The sequence below is a fragment of the Ursus arctos genome, unplaced genomic scaffold (assembly GCF_023065955.2).
Source record: "Ursus arctos isolate Adak ecotype North America unplaced genomic scaffold, UrsArc2.0 scaffold_7, whole genome shotgun sequence".
NCBI classification, from domain to species: Eukaryota; Metazoa; Chordata; class Mammalia; order Carnivora; family Ursidae; genus Ursus; species Ursus arctos.
The window spans coordinates 33,612,935-33,637,470 of NW_026623089.1; the positions used below are offsets into that span (position 1 = coordinate 33,612,935).

At 35.9% G+C, this 24,536-nt stretch overlaps 1 protein-coding gene across 1 annotated transcript in view; it reads right to left on the reverse strand.

The window, feature by feature from the left end:
• MARCHF5 (membrane associated ring-CH-type finger 5) overlaps positions 1–24,536 on the reverse strand; it is a 51,040-nt gene that overhangs the window by 15,979 nt on the left and 10,525 nt on the right. Inside the window, exon 2 of the mRNA XM_026481654.4 lies at positions 16,997–17,199. Coding sequence (XP_026337439.1) covers positions 16,997–17,199 — 203 coding nt within the window. The remainder of the gene's footprint in view (positions 1–16,996; positions 17,200–24,536) is intronic.

A 24,536-nucleotide genomic window follows, 5' to 3' on the forward strand; every position in this document is an offset into this window, starting at 1 on the left:
AAAAAATGCTTTTGATGATGATTGGCATCACTCTCAGGGACTCTGTGGGCCACAGCTATCTTAGCACATGGTACTTGGCAGTACATTGGGGCACTTTGGCCTGTTCCACAGGACATTAGAATATAATGGCATAGGACCTAGCTGTAGCACTCTGTGGCAAGTATTTGATTCAATCCATTGTTAAACAAGGACCTTTAACAAGGGCACCTGGCTGGCTTAGTCAGTGGAGTGTATAACTCCTGATCTCAGGGTTGTGGGTTTGAGCCCCACATTAGGTGTAGAGATTACTTTAAAATAAAATCTTAAAAAAAAAAAAAAGTATATGGTTCCAAGTCAACAAATGTGGATTTTATTGAAGACATGAAATAATATCACAACAACCAACTCAAAAGTTAAAAGTAAGTGGAAATCCTGATGGGACAGTAGAGTTTTAACTCTTTCCCTAGCATTCATCACTACTTTAAACACTAGACTTCAGAGGCCAGGTTCAAGAGCCTCAGGCAAGCTTATGTAAATGTCATCTTTGATTGTTCTGCTTGTAGGCTGAGGTTTTACCAATTTTATTTAAGAATAAATATCCTGCAAACTCAGGCTATAAATTATTTGCTTAATAACAAGAAGTTAGACATTAAAGTATAAACAGAGAAGAAAGGATATACTGTTGGGCAATTTTTTAGATAACTGAACCAAAGCCCTCAAAACTAAACAAAAAAACAGCCCTGAGGAATAAAAGATCCAGAGTCAAAGTAGATGAGTACCATTCCTTCATGTGTATATATAGCATATTACCATGAACAGCAACTAAAGATCATCATAGTAACTCTTTATTACATAGTCTGTGCCAAAGGAAAGCTTAAATCTACCTCATAAGAATAGAATAGCCTACAGAATATCTGTGGGCTATAAGGTCAACAACTAAGTACCTATTAAGCACCTACTGTACACATAGCATTTTACTTTTCATTAAAATAAATGTAAATAAAATTTAACACACCAGCCTCTGCCTCCAAGGAGCCTCCAATCTAGTTAAGGACAATGAATAAATACACATTAAACAACTGAGAAACTTTTTTTTTTTTTTTTAGAGATAAGTACAAGTCTCTCTCTCTTTTTTTTTTAAAGATTTATTTGAGAGAGAGAGTGTGCACCAGGAGGAGGGGCAGAGGGAGAGGGAGAGAGAATCTTAAGCAGATTCCACACTGAGCCCCTTGTGGGACTCGATCCCATGACCCCGAGATCACGATCTGAGCTGAAACCAAGAGTCAACCACGTAACTGACTGCGCCACCCAGGCACCCCAACAACTGAAAAACTTTAACGTAAATTTAGCATATGTACAGTAGTATGGTACAAACTTAACAGATACATGTTAATGAAATTTTAAGTAAAGATTATAGGGAGATAAGGATACAAAGAGTTTTTTAACGAATCAATGCATGTATGTATTTACTAATTAACAGAAGTGAATTTTTTTTTTTTTTTATATACATCCCAGTATATTTGAGTTCACAGCAAGGAGGAATGCTACATTTTTCTTTTAAAGAATGAAATAATCTAATCCAGGGTCATTTATTTACATAATTATTATACATTTTAGCTTACATAGTAGTTTCCTAGAAATGGAAGTGGGTCTGAAATATTCCTTAGACTGACCATCCATGGGCTTGTTTCCTCATCTGTAGAACAAAAGAATAGGACTAGGTGATATCTAAGCAGTGGAGATCATCAAGAGAACTACTAGTTGACCTTAACAGAAGTGAATCTTGACCTAGACTTGAAGTCTATGATCTAAAAAGGGGGCATTCTAGGGGCGCCTGGGTGGCAGGTGTCTGCCTTCGGCTCAGGGCGTGATCCCGGCGTTGTGGGATAGAGCCCCACATCAGGCTCCTCCGCTATGAGCCTGCTTCTTCCTCTCCCACTCCCCCTGCTTGCGTTCCCTCTCTCGCTGGCTCTCTTTATCTCTGTCAAATAAATAAATAAAATCTTTAAAAAAATAAAAAATAAAAAGGGGGCATTCTAAGAGACCTTCTAACTGAGGCAAAAAGACTCAACAGGTTTATATGTTTTTTTGTTGTTGTTGTTGTTGTTGTTTTTTAAGCTAGTACACCATTAAGATCTGGGTTACTTGACAGAAACCCTGACTAGATCTTTGACACAATATGTAGGAAGTTCCTGAGAGACATGCTAAAATGAAAATGATATTTTACAAAAACTAATCTTATAATGGATTATTAAAGTCAGAATAAACTAGAATAAAATCCACAAGATTTTGTATCCAAAACAAGGATAAAGAAAGAGAAAGTAGTATCAGTCCAGAGAAACTTAATATAAGAGAGTTGAATTAGAAAACTCCATTTCTTCTAGAAGTTTTATAGTTTCAGGTTTTATATTGAAGCCTTTAATCCATTTCAAATTAATTTTTGTAAGTGGTATAAGGATCCAATTTCATTTGTTTGCATGTGAATATCCAGTTTTCCCAACACCATTTTTTTTTTTTTTTTAAAGATTTTATTTATTTATGTGACAGAGAGACAGCCAGCGAGAGAGGGAACACAGCAGGGGGAGTGGGAGAGGAAGAAGCAGGCTCATAGCGGAAGAGCCTGATGTGGGACTCGATCCCGGATCGCCAGGATCACGCCCTGAGCCGAAGGCAGACGCTTTAACGACTGCGCTACCCAGGCGCCCCCCCAACACCATTTATTGAAGGGACTGTTCTTTCCCCATTGAGTATTCTAGGGTCCTTTTGTCAAATATTAGTTGAATGTATATGCATGGGCTCTCGATTCTGTTCCATTGGCCTATGTGTCTCTTTTTATGCCAGCAGTACCATACTGTTTTGATTACCACAGCTTCATAATAAAGTTTGAAATCAGGAAATGTGATGCTTCCTACTTTGTTCTTTCTCAGGACTGCTTTAGTTATTTGGGGTCTTTTGTGATTCTATACAAATTTTAGGATTATTTTTTCTACCTCTGTAAAAAATGCCATTGGGATTTTGACAGGGATTACACTGAATCCATATATGGCTTTGGTAGTATGGACATTTTAAACAATATTAATTCTTTCGGGGTGCCTGGGTGGCTCAGCTGTTAAGCGTCTGCCTTCGGCTCAGGGCGTGATCCTGGAGTTCTGGGATTGAGCCCCACATCAGGCTCCTCCACTGGGAGCCTGCTTCTTCCTCTCCCACTTCCCCTGCTTGTGTTCCCTCTCTCGCTGGCTGTCTCTCTCCCTGTCAAATAAATAAATAAAATCTTTAAAACAAAACAAAACAAAAACAATATTCTTTCAATCCATGAACATGAAATATCTTTTCATTTATGTCTTCAATTTCTTGCATCAATGTCTTATAATTTTTAGTTCTATTCATAAGTAATTACTTTTGATATTATAAATGGGATTTTCTTTCCTTTTCAGATAATTTGTTGTTAGTGTACAGAAATGCACTGATTTTTGTATGTTGATTTTGTATCCTGCAACTCTACTGAATTTATTTAACTTTTTTGGGGGGCAGTCTTTAGGATTTTCCATGTTATGACATCATCTGCAAACAAAGACAACTTTACTTCTTTCTGATTTGGATGCCTTTTATTTCTTTTTCTTGCCTACTACTCTGGCTAGGACTTCCAGTGTTACGCTGAATTGGAGTGGTAAGAATGGATCCTCCTGTCTTGATCTTAGTGGGATAGCTTTCAGCCTTTCAATGTTAAGTATGATGTTAGCTGTGGGTTTGTCACATATAGCCTTTATTATATTGGGGCATATTCCTTCCGTACAAAATTTGTTGAGAGTTTTTTATCATGAAAGGATACTGAATTCTGTCAAATGCTTTTTTTCTGCATCTATTGAGATAATCATATGATTTTTAACTTTCATTCTATTAATGTGGCATATCACAGTGATTGATTTGCAGATGTTGAACCATCCCAGGGATAAATCCCACTGGGTCATGGTGTGGACCCTTTTAACGTGCTGTTGAATTTGGTTTGCTAGTACTTCGTTGGGAATCTTTGCATCTATAGTCATCAAGATACTGGCTTGTGATTTTCTTTTCTTGTAGTGTCTTTATATGGCTTTGAAAGTGGGATAATGCTGGCCTCATAAAATGAGTTTGAGAATTTTCTTTTCCATTTTTGGGAAGAGGAAGGACTAGCACTGAATTGTCCTTAAATGTTTAGAATTCTCCACTGAAACCATTTGGTCCTGGGTTTTTCTTTGTTGAGAGGTTTATACCTTCTTGCTGTTGGTCTGTTCACATTTTCTATTTCTTCATGATTCGGTCTTGGTAGGTTGTATGTTTCCAGGAATTTATGCTTTACTTTTAGGTTATCCAGTTTGTTGGCTACAATTGTTCACAGAAGTCTCTTAAGATCCTTTGTATTTCTGAGAGGTCAGTTGTAATGTTTCTTCTTTTAAAGACACTATGCATTATATGCCTTCTGATGTAGTAAGTACATAGAACTACGAAATATTCTTGAAAAAAAATCATAGAGGCATCTGGGTGGCTCAATTGGTTAAGTGTCTGCCTTCGGCTCAGGTCATGATCTCAGGGTCCTGGGATTGAGCCCTGCATCAGGCTCCCTGCTCAGCAGGGAGTCTGCTTCTCCCTTGCTGCCTCCACCCCTGCTTGTGCTCTCTCACTCACTCTCTGTCTGAAATAAAATCTAAAAAAAAAAAAAAAAAAAAAAAAAAAAAATCTAACTTCACTGATGAGATCTAACCACCATGATAAGAAATGCAGGGAATAGAGCAACATATTACCCAAGTATTCTTGGGGTGTGAGTATAAACAAAATCCAGAAAATGGGAAATCCTATGATGACAAATGATCCTTTCATCTAATGAACAAGTTACAAGGGGAAAAGCTAAAATACTGGGGTTTATAAGTCATGCTAAGATTTAGGTCCATACATAGTTGGAGAGCTGACTCGGAGACCCGCAGAAGGGTTGCATGAACCATCAGTGAAAGGGTAAGCCAGAAAAAAAACAACCACCCACATGACAACGAAGTGAGCCAACAAGGAAAACTCTTATCTTCAAGAAGAAAAGTATGATGAGAAGGATAGTTTCCTCTAAAAATTTGTAACTACAGTCTACCTGATTACAGGTTAGAAATTCCTCTGTGCTAAAGGAGAAATCCCTAATGCAAATCCTTTCGTATCCACAGTTTACAAATAAGAACACAAATGTGAATGTAATCCCCACACTCAAGAGAAATAAAGCATCGTGAATAAGAACCAGAAGAGAAACAACAGATTTAGGCTACCAAAGACTTTAGATAATGGAATTATCAACCCAATCATAAAAATGATGTAATAAAATACAAGATAACTTTTAAATGAACAAAATGGAAGAGACCATGAACAATTACCAGGCACATTTAAGAAAAAACTAGAACTTATAGAAAGCAAAACCCCTTGCAGATTAGACACTGCTTGAAAAGAGAATTTGAGAACCAGGTAACAGTTAAGAAGAAAGAAAGGGGGGGTAATCAGAAGGAGGAATGAAGCATGAGAGACTATGGACTCTGAGAAACAAACTGAGGGCTTCAGAGGGGAGAGGGGTGGGGGAATGGGATAGGCTGATGATGGGTAGTAAGGAGGGCACGTATTGCATGGGGCACTGGGTGTTATACGCCAACTAATGAATCATCGAACTTTACATCAAAAATCAGGGATGTATTGTATGGTGACTAACATAATAAAAAAATATAAGAAAAAAAAGAAATATAATGCTGCAGCACAGAAACTAAAGATGAAAATCCATAAAAGTTAAAAGGCATGAAAGAAAATAAAAATGTCTAACGTAACTCTAATCAGAGGTCTAGAACGGGGGAGAGGCAGTATTTGAAGAGATAAAAGCTAAGACTTTTCAAGGGTAGCCATTTAAATAGGGAAAAAGTATAAAAGTTAAAAATTAATACAGGGGAAAATACAGTATCAGAGGAAAAAACACTTCAACCCAGGAGATAGCCAAGAAAAAGGGGCAGGGAAGGAAAAAGTGCTACAAATAGAACACACAAAATTTGACAGTAAAAACCCAACTACCGGTATCACAATAAATGTCAAGTAAAATAACTGAAGAACTGAAAATAAAAGGATGAGAAAAGATAAAAAGGCAAATACAACATCGTCAAAAAAAAGCTGATATAAAGGAGGAAAACAGTAGCATTGTAGTGGGGAAATCTGACAAACACTACCTTAGCCAGATGATCAAGGTCAGTATTACCAGCGATAAGTAATGTTGACAAGATTTGTCTTTGATGTGATGTGATGAAAATGGGACTTCAACTCTGTAGTTTTGCTCCCTAAAACTCATAACCCCAACAGATAATGGGAAAAACATCAGACAAAACCCAACTGGGGGACAGTCTACAAAACATCTGACCATTACTCATCAAAATTGTCAAGGTCCTCAAAAACAAGGAAAAGTCTAAACAACTATTACAGCCAAGAGGAGCCTAAGGAGACATGACTAAATGTAATATGGTATCCTGGAAAAGAATGAAGACATTAGGTAATAATTAAAGAAATCTGAATAAAATATGGACTTTAAGTTAATAACAATGTAACAACATTGGTTCATTAAGTATAACAAATGTACCACACTAAGATAAAATGTTAACAGTAGAGGAAACTGGATGTGGGATATATGGGAACTCTCTGTAGTATTTCTGTAATTTTTCTATAAATCAGAAATTGTCCTAAAGCAAAAAGTTGATTTAAAAAAAGATTGTGTAGGTGCTCAGTCAGTTAAGCATCTGCCTTCAGCTCAGCAAGGAGCCTGCTTCTCCCTCTCCTGCTCCCCCTGCTTGTGCTCTAATAAATAAGATCTTAAAAAAAATAATACAAAAAGATGGTGTAGGTATATTATGATGTCCATTCTGTATTATCATGTCTATATTATATACAAGTTTAAGACAAAAAAAGTACTATTGTGGATAAAATAGTCATTACTTAATGATAAAATGTTGAACTCACCAGGATATTTTATTTCTAAACCTAAGGGGTAGGTTGGCAAGTGATGGTTTGTTAGTCTTTATTCCTCATATGTAGTTATGATATATTCTTTTTCAACAAATAAAATATTTTATAATAACAGAGAAAAAAATACCTGAGTGAACATTCTGCTGAGCTTTGATCAATGTTAAGGCAGTAGATATAATTAGTTCTGTATATTGATAGCAGCATGCTGGCAAAGGCAATGGAAAAGCAGGCACGCCAATACGCTGTTGGGAAGATTAAATAGGTATAATCTCTACAAAAACCAATTTGATGATCTCTATTAATGTTATAAATGCACATACTCTTTGACCCAGCAATTCTACTCTAGTCATTTAGATAGACTACATCTAGTCATCTTAGATATATTTGCGCATGTGCATAAAATTATTTTACACAGTTGTTTTTGACAGCACTGTTTGTAGTAGAGAAAGATTAGAAACAGCCTTTATGTCCATTAACAAGACTGTTTATAGAAATAACCATACATACATCTGTGTAATGGAATATTATGTAACTGTAAAGAAAAAAAGCTCTTTATACACTAATAAAAAACGGTATCTACCATATATTGCTGAGAAAAAAAAGCAAGTATAGAACATGATCTATAATATACTTGTACATAGTGTTTTGACATATAATCTAATTGTGCTCAATACTCTGCCTCTCCAGGTTTACTGCTCATCTTTCTCCACTCTGTTCTGTGCACAATTTGCCAAACAAATTGCATCTTCCAGGCAACCTTGCCCTCTAGCTTCTGGTGTGTTAAAACAATAAGTGGGATGGCTAGAAAATCAGAGGGTGGTAAAAGTGTCCCCCCCACCCTGTTCCCTCACTACAGGCAGTTGGCATTTCTTTCTCTAAAACCACAGATCCTGTTAAACAGTTTCTCTCCTTCTGTTAAAGCTCTTGTCAAGTTCTTCCCTTGCACTTTCAGGCCTAAGAGTGGGAATGATTTCATATAGTTGCTGATTCCTGGGTATTTTCCTGTCCCTTGTTTATTCCTTTAAGTCTACTCTAATATTTATAGCTTTTCATGGAGCGGGGGAGAGAGAAGAGAAACATCCTGGAAAAAAACACTGAGTCTGCTAACATTGGTTGCCTCCAAGTAAGAAACTTGGCATTATGGCTGGTGGACATGGTAAGAAGACTTTCATTGAACACCCTAGTATATTCAGTATCTTTTGAAATTGGTCCATGTGAATATATTATCTAGAGGGAAAATACATAAAGTAAACTCAAACACTTAAAAGAGACAAAAGAAAATACTAAGAGATACTACAGTTGTGGCATCTTTTCTTTCAAACTTTTGCTATTCTTTGCCATGTCCAGCAGCGCAGATATGGACACAAAGGAAAAAGAGAATAGACTATTTGTTGGTGCAAGCCCCTAGCCATCACTTTGCTTCTTGGCCATGTTTCTCCTTCAATTCTAATAGCATCAAACCACTGAAAATCTTTACTTACACATCATACACATAATTTATTAACAGTATCTCAAATAAATTCAAATTCACACCATCCCTGTTAATTCTTACAGTACGTGAAACTATTTCTTATCTATATGTGGGCTGGTAGCTGATCCACTGAGTGACAGTAACAAGAAATTCAGCAGTTTAAAATCCTGGCTCCCTCACTTACTTGCTAGAAGCCCATGGGATTCCATTAAATAAATCTGCTGAATCTGTTTTCTTATCTGTAAAATAAGGACAGTATCTGACTGTGTAGAGCTTTAGAGAGGTTTAAATAAAATAGCACAGGCAAAGCAACCCAAATAGTGTCTGGCAAATAGTAGGAGCCTGTTAACAAATGATAGCTATTGATATCACTGTTAATATTATTTAAAAAAAAACTACAAAATAAATTTTATTTGCTAGATTCTCTAGGAAAGGTTTCTCTTAAGTTTTACACTCAACATTTGATAACCACTTTTTTTTTAAAGATTTTTCATTTTTAAGTAATTTTTATACCCAGTGTGGGGCTCTAACTTACTACCCAAGATCAAGAGTCACATGTTCTATTGACTGAGCCAGCTAGGCACCCCTGATAACCATTTTTTTGAGGATGACTGTTATCTTCAACTCTACATAGATGTTTGAATTAATGTTTAGGTGAGAATAACAAAGAAATAAAAACAAAATTATAATAAAAATTTAGCTTGAAAGTAATCTAAGGGGGCACCTGACTCACTCAGTTGGTAGAACATGTGACTATTAATCTCAAGGTCCTGAGTTTAAACCTCATGTCAGGCATGGAGGCTACTTAAAAAAAAAAAAAGTAAGACTATACTAATAATCTACGAACACAAAAAAGCAGAAGTGGCTACATTAATATCAGTTAAAACCAACTTTAAGACAAAAATTATTAGAAATAAAGGACATTTTGGGGTACCTGGGTGGCTCAGTCAGCTAAGCATCTGCCTTTGGCTCAGGTCATGATCTTGGGGTCCTGGGATCGAGCCCCACGTTGGGATCCCTGCTCAGTGGGGAGTCTGCTTCTCTCTCTCCCTCTGCCCCCCAATCATGCTTGCTCTCTCTCAAATAAATATTTTTTTTAAAAAAAGGACATTTTATAATGACAAAAAGGACAAATCCATCAGTAAGATATAACAATTAAGAACATATATGCACCTCATAATAAAGTCCAAAATAAACGAAAGCAAAAATGGACAGAACTGGAGAAAGACAATTCAACAATAGTTGGAGACTTCAATATACTACTTTCAATGAAGGATAGGTAAAAGATCGACAAGGAAATAGAGAAGATTTGAAAGTACTATGAACCAACTAGATATTTACAGAATACTCATTCTTCTCAAGGTACATGGAACATTTGTCAGAATAAACCATGTTAGGCACAAAACAAGCCTTAATACATTTAAAAGGACAGAAATCAAAGTATGGTCTTCGATCACAATGGAATAAAATTAAAAATCAATAACAGACATCTGGCAAGTTTATAAGTATGTGAAAATTAAACAACACACTTCTAAGTAACCAATGGTCAAAGAAGAAGTCTAAGCAGTGCTTAGATGTTTACAGCTGTAAGTGACTTCATTAAAAAAGAAGAAAGAGCAAGAGAATGAGAAGACAACCTACAGACTGAGGAAAAAAACATCTGCAAAAGACAATCTGATAAAGGAATGTCATCCACAATATACAAAACACTTAAAACGCAACAGTAAGAAAACAATCTGATTTAAAAAATGATCAAAAGATCTGACAGACACTTCACCAAAGACATAAAATTACAAATAAACACATGAAAAGATGCTCCACATGTCATTAGGGATTGCAAACTGAAACAATGAGATATCACTAAACATCTATTAGAATAGCTAAAATCCAAAACATTGACAACACCAAATGCTGACAAGGATACAGAATAGGAATTCACTGCTGTGGGAATGCAAAATTTCAGCCACTTTGAAAGACAGTTTGGCAGTTTCTTACAAAACTAAATATACTCTTACCACATGATCCAGCAACCACGCTCCTTGGTATTTACCTAAATAAACTGAAAACCCATGTCCACACAAAAACTGGCACGCAGATGTTTATTGCAGCTTTATTTTTAATTGTCAAAACTTGGGAACAAGATGTCCTTTAGTAGGTGAATGGAAAATGAACTGTGTATATCCAGACAATGGAATATTATTCAGTGCTAAAAAGAAATGAACTATCAAGCCATGAAAGATACGGAGAAATTCTATATATATTTTATATACATACATATATATTACTAAGTGAAAGAAGCCCCAATCTGAAAACCCTGCATTCTGTATGATTACAACTATATGGCATTCTCTAAAAGGCAAAAATATGGAGGTAGTACAAAGACCAGTGGCTGACAGGGGTTAGGGAGGAGGGAGGGATGAATATGTGGAGCGCAGAGGATTTTCAGTGGAATAAAAATACTATGTGTTATACGATAACGGTGGATATATGTCATTACACATTTGTCTATATCCATAGAATATACAACCATCAAGTGAATCCTAATGGATTCAAACTATGGACTTTGGGTGATAATGAAGTATCAATATAGTTTTGTTAATTATGACAAATGTGTACCTTTAGTGAAGGATGTTGATCATGGAGAAGGCTATGCATATGACGAGGCAGGGAATATACAGGCTTTTTCTGTACTTTCCTCTCAATTTTGCTGTGAACCTAAAACTGCTCTAAAAAACAGTCTACAAAAAAGCAAAAACTCAAACCAATAACCTAAACTTCTACCTTAAGAAACTAGAAAAGGAAAGCAAACTAAAGCAAACCAAGCATAAAGAAGGAAATAATAAAGACTAGCGTGGAAATAAATGAAATAGAAAATGGAAAAATGGAGAAAAATCAATGAAGCCAAAATCTGGGTCTTTAAAAAAGATCAACAAAACTGACAAACCTTTAGCTATACTGACCAAGAAAAAAAAAGATTCAAATTACTAAAATTATGAATGAAAGAGGGGACATTAATACTAACCATATAGAAATAAAAAGTATTATAAAGGAATACTATAATCACAGGCCAACAAATTAGATAATCTAGATGAAATGAACAAATCTGTAGAAAGACACAAATTACTGAAACTGACTCAAGAAGAAACAGAAAATCTGAACAGACCTTTATAACAAGTGAAAAGATTTAACTAGTAATCCAAAAACTTCCTATAAAGAAAAGCCCAGGACCACATGGCTTCACTGCCACCAAACATTTAAAGAATTAACAACCATTCACAAACTCTTCCCAAAATAATGTAAGAGGAGAGATCACTTGCCAACTCATTCTATGAGGGCAGTATTACCCCAATACCAAAACCAGTGAAAGAAATCACAAGAAAACCACTGACCAATATCCATTATGACTACAGACAGAAAAATTCTCAAAAAAATACTAGCAAACCAAATCCAGCAACATCTAAAATCCATTAAATACCATGAGTAAGTGGAATTTATCCCATGAATGTAAAGTTGGTTTAACATGAAAATCAATCAGTGTAATACACAACAATAAAGAACAAAAACTACATGAGCTCAATAGATTCAGAAAAAGTATTTACCCTTGCATGTAAAAACACTCAACAAAAGAGGAACATAAGAAACATTCTCAACCTGATAAAAGCCACATGAAAAACTCAGAGATAACATACTTAATAGGGAAAGACTTTCTCCTAAGACTAAAAACAAGACAAGGATGTCTGTCCTAACCACTTCCACTGAAGTACTGGTGGCTGCAGCCAGAGCAATTAGGTAAGAGAATGAAATAAAAGCATCAAGACTGGGAAAGAGGAAGTAAAACTATATTGACAGATAAAATGATCCTGTAAATAGAAAATGCTTAAAAACTATCAGAACCATTAAAAGAGTTCAGCATAGTTTTAGGACACGAGATTAAAATACAAAAATCAATTGTGTTCTATGCACTCACAATAAACAATCTGAAAATAAAATTAAGAAAACAATTCCATTTTTAAAAAGTGGAAAAAAAGTGAGATACTTAGGAATAAATTTAACAAAGCAAAAGACCTGCACACTGAAAACTACAAAATATCATTGAAAGAAATTAAAGAAAAAGAAGCTAATGTGAATCAGTCTCTGCTACTTTTGGGAATCAAGAACTCTGCCCTTGAGATACTCTCCTTTGAATTTTTCTGTTTGGCTAACCAAGATTACTACCTGATCTTAAATTTCATAGAAATGCTTTATTTTTAATAAAAGACAAACGTTTTCCAGCTGGTACTCTCTTCATGTTTTAAAGCAAAGCTTCTTAAATTTAACATGTACATGACTTATCTGGTGATCTCATAAAAATACAGATTTGAATTCAAACAGACGATGGGGGAAGGAGAAGTTAAAGTTCGAGAGGACACTCTGACCTTTTTAAGTAGTTGCATACATGCAACTGGCCTAACTCACTAGCAGAAAGAAGAAACCAAACCCTAAGATGGCTGACAAAGTGAGAGGAATGAAAGTCTGAGGAGTCTGCTAAGTTTTTCATAACTGAGCACAATACATTCCCTATATTGTGCTCCCTATATAATTAACACACACTTGCCACCACCCCTCCATTCTGACCACCATTAAGTACTAGAGAAGATGCAGATTTGGCAGCTCCCCAGCCAGACTGAGTTTAAATCCATATAAAACTTAAAATACCTGCTACACAGAGATCATCCCACAGAATATTAACCATCACCTCTTCCTCTCTGCAAATTCTCTTATCTTGTATTCCTTTGTCTAGCCAGTGTCTCTCACGTGTTGTTTGGAGACCAAAGGTAGTGCCTGGCAATTTATTAACTGGTCTACAAACAATTTGATGAAAAAGTAATAAAAATTCTGATCACAAACATTTCCCAAATTTGAAAAGTAAAATAATTAATTTCAAGAAAATTCTTGTTAGTTCTTAATTGTTATGTTTTCAGGGTCACACATACTCTACAAGAATAGTTAAGAGGAGACTGTTTTAGCTAACAAGCCTTCACATCACGTGAGTTGTTTACACTGGTTAAACATGTATTTTGTTAATATTGTCATGTGTTAAATCCCAAATTTAAGAATGAGAATCAATGCCTCAAATGTTCACTGAAGAGTAAAAGTGATAAAAACACATTTAACTCAGAATGTCACAAATGATAAATGGTATAATATCAGAGTGAAAATAGTGTGATCTAGGAATGGGCTGTGACCAGTGAATTAGGATTAGTTTGTACAAGGAGACCTCCTTGTTCCCACTGTACTGTAACACAATATTAAACAGGGACTGAAAAGTTATAAAACAGGGACAAGAAGTCACTGAAGCATTCATATAATTTTCAACCACTCCAGCTTGCAATCAAAGTCTGTATTATGAATTGTGTCACTGAAAACAAAGATTAAAAACTGTAGTCAAAGGAACTTCAACTTATTTTAACAAAAACAGGTATAAATGGTCAGTGCAAAATTAATCATGAATATGCTAAAAGAGAAAACAATCTACTGGCAAAATTCTATCATCACATGACACTACAGTACATCATGTATTTGGTACACAGCAAGGAACAACAATTAGTATCACAGATGTATGTTCTTAAATATTTTGTTTCATGGCTGAAAGAAACCACTAGTGTTCAGAGTATGAATCAACTCTTGGCATTTACATAACACGTAAATCAAGAAATATATGCAACTTTTAACTGATCATCGGTGAAAAAATGCTATAGAGGAGGGATTTTCTTTTAACCAACAGTTATTTTTGAACTTGACTTGAAAAGGTATACTGGGATCAGGGCCAAGAACACTAGCCATTCGTGTAGCAAGAAAGAGTATGGCACTTGAAAGCTAATTCACACATGGCTTCATTTACAGACAACAGCTGGCATTTGACAGTAAGTCTTGTGTTCTTGGGTCAGTGTTAAAAACTGCATGGAAGGGGATGCCTGAGTGGCTCAGTCGGCTAAACGTCTGACTCTTGATTTCAGCTCAGGTCATGATCCCAGGTTTGTAAGATTGAGCCCTGTGCTGGGCTCCATGCTGCGTGTGGAGCCTACTTAAGACTCTCTTCCTTCTTCTCCCTCTGCCCCTCCTCCCGGCTCACAAGTGCATGCACACACACTCTCTAAAGAAAATCTTAAAAAAAAAAGGATAAAATATAAAGACCAAATCATGATACAGATGACTTAACCACACAGAGTCTGAACTTTTCAACATCTACCCATTTTCTTTCCTTGCCGTAAGGGAAAGAAAAAAAAAATCAATGTCTTAGTATTAGGTATACCTAAAAATCGTATTACTAACACTAGACCTAAAAATTTATTTCCTAGAACTGAATACAACCAAAAGGACAGATTTACCCACTGCCATCTTCCAAAATTAAATATTTAGCTTCACTGCTGAGTGCCATTCGTCAACTCAGTGCCTCATATAACAATGTATGTAATTTTCAGTGAGAATTCTTACAGTAATTTTTGTATCCATCCATTTCAACATCTAAAACATTTAACAGAATCATCCTGTACTTGCTGCTATTCTCAAAAACCTATAGTTGAAAAGTGGGATTATCAGTAGAATTAAAGAGTAGGAAAAGAAACAGTTAAATATGAAACCTTTGACTTTAGCGAGCTAGGTATCAGTATGGTGAAAGAATGCAGCAGTAATTGCTTTTCCTAATGTTTAAATTATTTTAGAATACTGCTTTAATATTATAGTTGACTCCTGAACAACATGGTTTGACCTGTGTGGCTCTACTTATATGTGGATTTTTTTTTTTTATACAAAATCAGTACAGTACTATAAATGTGTTTTCTCTTATGATTTTTTTGTTAATTTTATTTATTTTATTTGAGAGCGAGAGAGCAGGAGCAGGGGGGAGAGGGAGAGGGAGAAGCAGACTCCCTGCTAAACAGGGAGCATGATGTGGGGCTCAATTCCAGGACCCTGAGATCATGACTTGAGCCAAAAGCAGAAGCTTAACTGACTGAGCCACGCAGGTGCCCTTCTCTTAGGATTTTCTTAACATTTTCTTTTCTCCAGCTTACTTTATTGTAAGAATACAGTATCTCATACATAAAATATATAAAATATGTGTGAATCAACGTTTATATTAATGGTAAGGCTATTAGTAGATAAGTTTTAGGGGGGTCAAAAACTGTAGGTGAATTTTTAATATTTTTATTTTTTAAGAGAGAGAGAGCGAGCGAGCCCACATAAGCGGGGAGGTGCAGAGGAGGAGAGAATCTCAAGCAGGCTCTGCACTCAGGATGGAGCTGACACAGGGCTCGATTTCACGACCATGAGATCATGACTTGAGTGGAAATCAAGAGTCGGACACTTAACAGACTGAGCCATCCAGGAGCCCCGCTGTAGGTGAATTTTTAACTGCGCAGGGGGTGGGTCAGTGCCCCTAACCACTGTGTTGTTCAAGGGTCAACTTTTGGATTACTTTTTTGTCTTTATCTAAAATCCGTGGTGTACATGAAGACCCATCATGTGGTCCACATATTCTAAATGTTTGAGAAAACTACTTTCTCTACTACTTTCCTTTCACAAGAAGCTATTATTTCTTCCTTCATATTCCTTATGAATTACGCTAGAGAAATACAGACAATCAAGGAAATTTTGTTTGCCCTGATTAACTGTCTCACATTAGAAAAGCATTTCATTATCTGCATTTATGTTGCCTTATTTTTTTTAAAGGGGGTCTTATTTCAGTATGTATAGCCCCTAGAAAACACACATCTAATAATTATTTCAAATTTCTCCTTGAATTCTCCTCCCCCTTGAAAGTCATTCTTTGTCTGACCTTCCCAGAACCCAAAGTGCCTTCATATATCTCTTGACTACAGTCAAAGGTGGTATTAAAAATGTTTAACAACTGGTATGGCATAAACATCAAACAGACACCAGTTCATAATCACATGGCTGTAATGGAACATGGTAACTAAGTATCAGCCTTAGTTACAGCTTCCTTTAAATAGCGTGCTCTACTTTTTTCAATGCTAGTCCCATTCTAGAAGATCTTTGGTCATTCCTTGCCTGCCAAGTTACAGAAAGAAGAAAGCAGTTTTCATGAAGGACCACCACATAAATTGGATTCCAAAGATGAGATTAACACTATTAAGTCTTTAACTTCCCTACTTTTATTCCTTAATGGAAGAATTAAGGATAAGTATTAGAAAGAACACATTGTTCTCTTTCTCCTACATCAATGGTCTCCAGAGAATAAGGCTCTTTTGGTCAGCCTTTTTATTATAGTTTTGTTATTTGATTTTATCCACCGAATTAGATGTCCAAGTTTTTTATCCACTCAACCAAAATAAAAACATTTAACACACAAATGGGTGGATTTGAGGATACATTAAGGATAATGTAAACTGCTGGCAAAACAAATAACATTTAGAGAGGAAACAACAGAAAGAGAGAAATTTACAAAGCAGCAAACAGATGGGTCACTTTAAAATAAACCTGAGATCATAGAGTTATATAAAATAACATCACATATATCTCTGTTGTTTTTAAGGATCTGCTTACCCAACTTTGGAAAAACTATTAAGTATTCAGCATTGCACTGAGGACATGCCACTCTGGCTGTACTGTTTCCTCTTTGTTTTTCATCTACCCAGCGCTGTAGACAAGCCTGGTGAACCCATTTTGTAGATCCTCTGCACCTGCATGGTCTCACCCATTCAGCTGTTCTATCATCTTCATCAGTGGCAAAACACACCCAGCAACTTCTGTAAATTAAAACAGAAATAATGATGTTATCTTTAAGACCCCAGTCTCCTTTCTACTGTAGCTCTAACTTAATGGGATGAGCCCACTATTTTATATTATAGAACCTCTACTTTACATTTAAATACCAAGAAGACAAAACAATCAATACATTTCCAGTAGACGAATTTCTGCTTTTTCTTGTATTCCTCTGAAGAATCTTGTATTCTGAATTTTGCTTTTATGTAATTTCCTCCATCTTTCTAAAAATTATGCATCAGCACAAAATGACAACCCTCAAGCTGCTTTTGTTTTATAAGACCTAGTAATTCTTTGAGGAGTGGTAAGCACAGGAATATGTGAAATTCAGTATTTTCCCCACTTCAACAGCACTAACCTCTTAACCTCTTCAACTTGGGAAACTAAGTATTACAGAAATAATTTCACTATGGTCTTATTCAATTTTCAACCAAGGAAAAAAAACCATTTCTCTCTCTGGTAAAGTATGATTATGAGAAGAGAGATTATTAAGTTTTAAAAAAGAGCACAAAGGGAAGAGATGAAGGCATTAGGATCACTTGTTTTAGTATAGTGATATAGTAAATTTGGGCCTGAATGTTTCCATTATAGGTATGAGTGGCTTTCCTTTTTTGTGAAATTATAATTATTATATTTGAAATTTAGAAGTCTCAACTCTGAGGTGCTTATATTAAAAATTCTATTGAGATAGTTAATTTTAAAACATTTCCCATTTTGCTTTTAAGAGTACTTACTTCATGGGGACGCCTGGGTGGTTCAGTTGGTTAAGCGTCCAACTCTTTATTAGGTTCAGTGCTCAGTGGGAAGTCTGCTTAAGATTCTTTCCCTCTTCCTCTACTCCCCCCAACACACACTCTTTCTCTCTCTCCCTCCCTTTCTCTCCTAGAGAAAGAGAATGTCCAGCAGACTCTCCACTGAGCATAGAACTTGATATGGGACTTGATCCCACAACCCTATCATGACCTGAGATGAAATCAAGAGTCAGATGCTTAACCAACTGAGCCACCCAGGCACCCCTAAAAAAAAAAAAAAAAAATCTTGAAAAAAAAAAAAAAAGAGTACCTCATGAAGTCTAATTTGTTCTTGTGGGATTAGGTTTCAATTCTTTATTTTTTCTCCCAATTGACACAAGTTTTGACACTAATTTCCATTAGGGCAGAAACAATTCAACTCAGTGAAACCATTCACTCCTCCCTCTATTAAAGTTTGTACAACTGGAAACTGCTAATTAAAGCTTGCTACCTACTGTGTACTTTTCATTTAATTAGATGAGTGGCTTCTGTCAGAACAACTAGCTTAACTATGCTCAATGGGAAAGACTATATAATCAGGTACTATAGATGCGTGAGGTCTCCAGTCCTTGTAGAACAACATAAATTTTAATTGTGTTCTCCAATTAAAATTTTCCAACTAGAATAGGGAAAAAAGCTTAACTGAATTCACAGCAATAACATCCAAAATTGTGATTTTACTCTGCTTTCAAATTCAGTCAGGTTTCATATGACTTTGGTAAAAAATGGTAGGTAGGTAGTGTTTCTTTAGCACTCTGACCCACCTCAGCCAAGCGGTCTGAATTGGTTATCCAAAAGTGCAGTGCCCCCTCCTCCTCTCCACCTTTTAAATTTTATTGTAGGAAAATATACATAAATTGTACTACTTTAACCATTTTTTAGAGTATAATCAGCATGAAGTGCATTCATACTGTTATGCAACCATCATCATTAGCCATGGTTTGACTGGGATGTAACTCTATAATCTACAAAGTTTTCCACAGAACTTCAACTGACAAGTAGAGAGCAAACAGACTTCGTTAACTGATGTGTTAGTATGTATCTGACCCACAACTGAGGTAATTTTGTAAATATATTTATATACCTCTGGGAAATGAGATACAGAGTTTTGGTAACAACACACAGGCAGAATACCTAGAAACTTTCTAAGTTCTTCTAAATTTTTCATTTCAACAATGAGCATATTCTAGACTAGCATGATTAATCAGTATTACGGTGAATTGAATAAAGGCAATTTCAGTCATCAGGAAAAAAACCAAAATGTAAAAATACATCTACTCAGAACAACTTTAATACTAGGTTGAACCAAATGAAATTGCCTGTATTGTCTGTTTTTGACCTATATAAATGGCAATTTCGTATTTCAATCTAAAGCAAGTACTTGTATAGCTATATTCCCCACAAATTCTATTTAGTGTTAAGGTTATCTTTCCCCAAATTTTATTATGAAAAATTTCAAACTTTCAAAAAAAAGGTGAAAAACTGTTCAGTGACTATCCATATTCTCAATATCTAGATTTTATAATTCTTACCATTTTGCTTTATATGCGCTATACTACATATTCATCCATCAATCCATTTTTTTTGACGCATTTCAAAGTTAAGGCATCAGTATACCCCTAAACACTTTTTATAGTTTACTTTTTAGAAGGTACTCAACTGACATTTAAAGCATTTTAGGTATTTTTTCTAATTTCACAACTATGGTAGGTAAGATAGTTGAACAATTATTTATTTTCCATATGATTTATATGGAAACATACTAGAAGTTAAGCCCAATAAGAACTGCTAATACAAATAACCTTGCTTTTATTGTTTGATTCATAGTGATAGTATACAGTTTACAAATTTGGGTTTTGAAGCTAATGCTTGTTACAGATTAATTGAATTTATCTTACAGAGGAGATATTAAAAGAAACATTACTGATACCAATACTCTCAAACCCACTGACTTACCATATCCATTTTCTCTTTATTCCAGTCATTACACAGTTAATTTGATGATGGTCATTTGAGATCAAATATTAAACTTCTGATAACACCAAATTACTTCATCTAAAAATTATAGGTTAGCTACAAATATGTAATGCAATTTTCTAACAATAGTACACATGTTGCCAGCAACATTTACTGAGCATTCACTGGGTCCATGTTGTTGCACAAAATAAATGGATGATTGTATCTATTTGGAAAATCCTACAATTAGGGCACATCCAGTAGAGAGAAGAGATTAAAGGTTCCAGTGAAATTACCATAGGTATATCCATTTTAAGAAGAAATTGAGTGATCAATTTGGATAGATCAGAGAAGGCTTCAGGGAGGAGTGACAGAAATTAGCAGAGGCAGGGACAGGTGATTACAGAGATTCTTGAAACAAAGTTTCCTGGACCAGCAGCTTCAGCCTCCTTTGGTAACCTGCAAATTCTCTAGTTCCACCCCAGAGCTAGTGAATCAGAAACTCTGGAGGAGGAGGGCCTTGAATTCTGTGAAGGTGATCCTGAGGTGAAGTTTGAGAACTGCTGGTATAGAAAAATGGCAGGTGAGGGGCGCCTGGGTGGCTCATTTGATTAAGCATCTGACTCTTGGTTTGGGCTCAGGTCATGATCAGGTCATGAGACAGGACCCTGTGTAGGGCTCCATGCTCAGCACCAAGTCTGTTTGTCCCTCTCCCTTCCCGTTGCCCTTCCTCCCATTGGCTCACAGGTGCTCTCTAATAATTAAATATCTTAGAAAGAAAGAAAAAAGAAAAATGGCAGGTGAAAAAAAAAAGTAAAGGGATTGGTGAAAGCAAACTGTATGAAGGAGACACATACTGGATTTGCTTATGTTATAAATAACTGCTTTTTAAAAAATATAAGTGATAGTACAGAAAATGTTAAGTTCTAAAGAATTTATTAACTGATTTACAACCTTACTAGATATATGAGTTTAATCTACCTAATATGTAAAGAACATTAGTCTGTGATAAAAGGGCCAGACACATGGGAAATTAACTTAAAGTATATAAAAATGGTCACATAAATGTTTTTAGGCAAATAGCTTATATAGGACAGAGTTACTAGTCTTCAGGGCTGGAAAACGGGGGAGGGAATAAAATATGTATATTTATGAATCCTTCCTTTCTTCATTTTCATAAAACTTCTGATAGACTGACCAGGAACATAAGCTGAGAAGATCTTATAATTATGCTTTCCCTCTTTCCTTCCTTATACCCCACTCCCTTCTTGGTGCAGTCTATTTCAGTTATTTATTCTCTGATTCCCCACCTCCCTCCTTTTAGGGAGAAAGAGGTCACTGAAAATGATGGGTTTACAGTTTCTCAAGATCTTAGAATGCTGAGGACAGAGAAGAAATTTGTGGTTTAATGGACAGCATGATTTCTCCTCTTTTTTAGGAACAGCACCCCACGCTTTCAATGGAAAACCACCCTTCTCTTATAACATCAGTCCTGTATGTAGTTTAGGCAGTTCGTCCTCCCCCATCCCCAGCTCCAGGAAAAGTAATCCTGAGATTGGTTTGAGAGCATATCCCACCCCCAAATTACAGTGATTGAAGACTGGGCCCATGAAGCTGGTTTTAAAGGACTGATCTTGGAATTTTTGCTGGCAAAGCTGGTAACACAGGCTTTCTCTTTTTTTACTGAGCTTGAAGGCAGGAAAGTGTGAAACTAAATGAAGGTGTAAGGCTATACTGCCAGGAGAACCACCATGTGGAGCCTAAGAACCCAGAGGAAGCTGAAAGAAACTGATAGCTTTGAGACATGTATCAAGCTGTGCTTAAAGCTAAATATACTTCTGCACTGTTCACTTACATAAACCTATAGCTGTTTTGTTTTTTTTTTTTTAGTTTAACCAGTTTGGGGCAGATTTCCCACCAAGTGCAACCCAAACAATCTTGATAGAGTGTGAAAAACTAGATATAGGAGACGGGCCCAGAACAATCATATGATATAAACTCCAAACAGCTTTTATAAGTACACACAGTATTTTTTGTCAACAGCTTTGTTTCCTACTGACCAGAACTTGAACAGAAAAGTCTTAAATAAACCTAATTCTCATTGCAAGTACTTTGAGTCTTCAAGCTTTTCTTAGATAAAAACAGACAACAAAGATAAAACCCAACATTTTGAAATTAAAAATTTTACTGATAATGCCATAATATTTGCATTTTAGGGTCGATATAACAATTCTACTTTAATTCGAGTTATCACAATTTTAATGTTATAATTTATGGGATGCATTCTGAATGTCCTAATAAGGGAGAATAACTGGCTATTTCCTATTTCAAAGAACAAAGCCAAAAACCTTTCAAAGTCCACACTCAAGAAGAGGTTGTAATTTCCGACCAAAGTCTAAGTTTCTCTTTAAGTCATCCCCTGCTCCCTGGTCCCCTTCAATCTTCCAATCTGTTCAATGTGATGCACAAACATCATTTGAGAACTTACTAGAAATGTAAATTCTCAGGCCCTACCGAAGACCATACAGAATGAGAAACTCTGGGAGTAGGAAGTGACACTACATTTAAAAATTTTATTTAAAAAACCCCATTTAATTATTTTTCTTTTTTATTGTGGCAAAATACATATAACATAAAATTTACCATCTTAAGCATTTTTAAGTGTATAGTTTAGTGGTATTAAATACATTCACAGGGGCACCTGGGTGGCTCAGTCGTTAAGCGTCTTCCTTCGGCCCAGGGCGTGATCCCAGAGTCCTGGGATCGAGTCCCACATCAGGCTCCTCTGCTGGGAGCCTGCTACTTCCTCTCCCACTCCCCCTGCTTGTGTTCCTTCTCTCGCTGACTGCCTCTCTCTCTGTCAAATAAATAAAATCTTAAATAAATAAATAAATAAATAAATTAATTAATTCACAATGCTGAGGTGCCTGGGTGGCTCAGTCAGTTAAGTGCCTACCTTCAGCTCAGGTCACGATCTCAGGGTCCTGGGATCAAGCCCCCTGTTGTGCTCCCTGCTCAGTGGGGAGTCTGCTTCTCCCTCTCCCTCTGCCACTCCCCCTACTTATGCTCTTTCCCTCTCTCTGTCAAATAAATAAATAAAACCTTAAAAAAAAATACATTCACAGTGTTTTGCAACCATCACAACCACCCATCTGAAACTCTATACCTATTAAGCAACTCCCCATTCTCTCTTCCCCTCAGCCCCTGACAAACACCATTATAGAATAGTCAAAATCATAAAGACACTAAGTACCTCATATAAATGGAAACATCCAGTATTTGTCTCGTGACTGGCTTATTTCACTTAGCACAATGTCCTCAAGGTTGATCCACGTTGTAGCTTACCGCAGAATATCCTTCCTTTTTTAAAGCTGAATAATATTCCATAATGCTTATCCGCTTATCCGTTCACTGTTCAATAGCTACTTGGGTTGCTTCCATATTTAGCTACTGTAAATAATGCTATGAACATGGGTATACAAATATTTCTTTGAGGCCCTGCTTTCAATTCTTTGAGGTATATACACCCAGAAGTGGCACCACTGGATTACATACGGTAATTCTAATTTTCTTGAGGAACTGTTGACATTGTATTTTTTGATCACAGGCTGACAGGTGATCACAATACTTGAAGTTTGAGAATCTGCTCTAGCTATCCTTCTTTTCTTTTTCCTTCTTTATTTCCTTTTTAAGTCTCCTCAACTCACCACAATACAGAAATAAAATTTCATCTTACACTCAATGTAAACTTTAAATTATTTGGTTTTTCATTTAAACAAAAATGCTTAAGATTTTTTTTTTCCTAAAGAAAAGAGCTAGCTAAATTTGGGGGAAAAGACTATGTGATTTCAGGATGTTCTAAATGAGTAAAGAACCTGGGCTTTAGAGCCAGATTGCCAGAGTTCAAATCCCTGCTCACCACTTACTATAGATATAATGACAGAATCTCTTGTATCGTAAAGAAGGGGTTCTTAATCTGGGGTCCATGGAAACTTACAGGGTTTGGCAAATTTGGATGGGGAAAGAAATCACATCTTATTTTTGCTAACCCTAAATAAAATTTAATTTTCTTCCAGTGATGAAGGTAAGCAAACCATAGTAATACTAAGCAGTACAGAAATTAGAAATTAGTATAGTGACCAGAAATTTTCATATTATTTTACAGGTAGAGGTGCATATCCCAAAATAACATTTAGCTCATTGCTAATTTGAATTTAGTTCTCAGACCAACCAACAGATCTTATACCTTAAGATGTTAAAGCTCATATTACTATGTCAGATTTTTAATATGATGATTTGCTATAGTTCAACATAATTGGTTTCATTTCTGATCCTATATATTTTGTTTCATTCCTTCAAAACATTCTGAGCAGGAGCCCATAGGCTCAACCAGTCTGCCAAAGGAGTTCTCTGCATAAAAAAGGTTTAATGTTAAGATCCCTTATTGTAAAGGATTAAACAAGTGACCATAAAACTGCTTAAGAATTGCCTGGCAGGGGGCGCCTGGGTGGCGCAACCGTCAGGCGTCTGCCTTTGGCTCAGGGCGTGATCCCGGCCTTATGGGATCGAGCCCC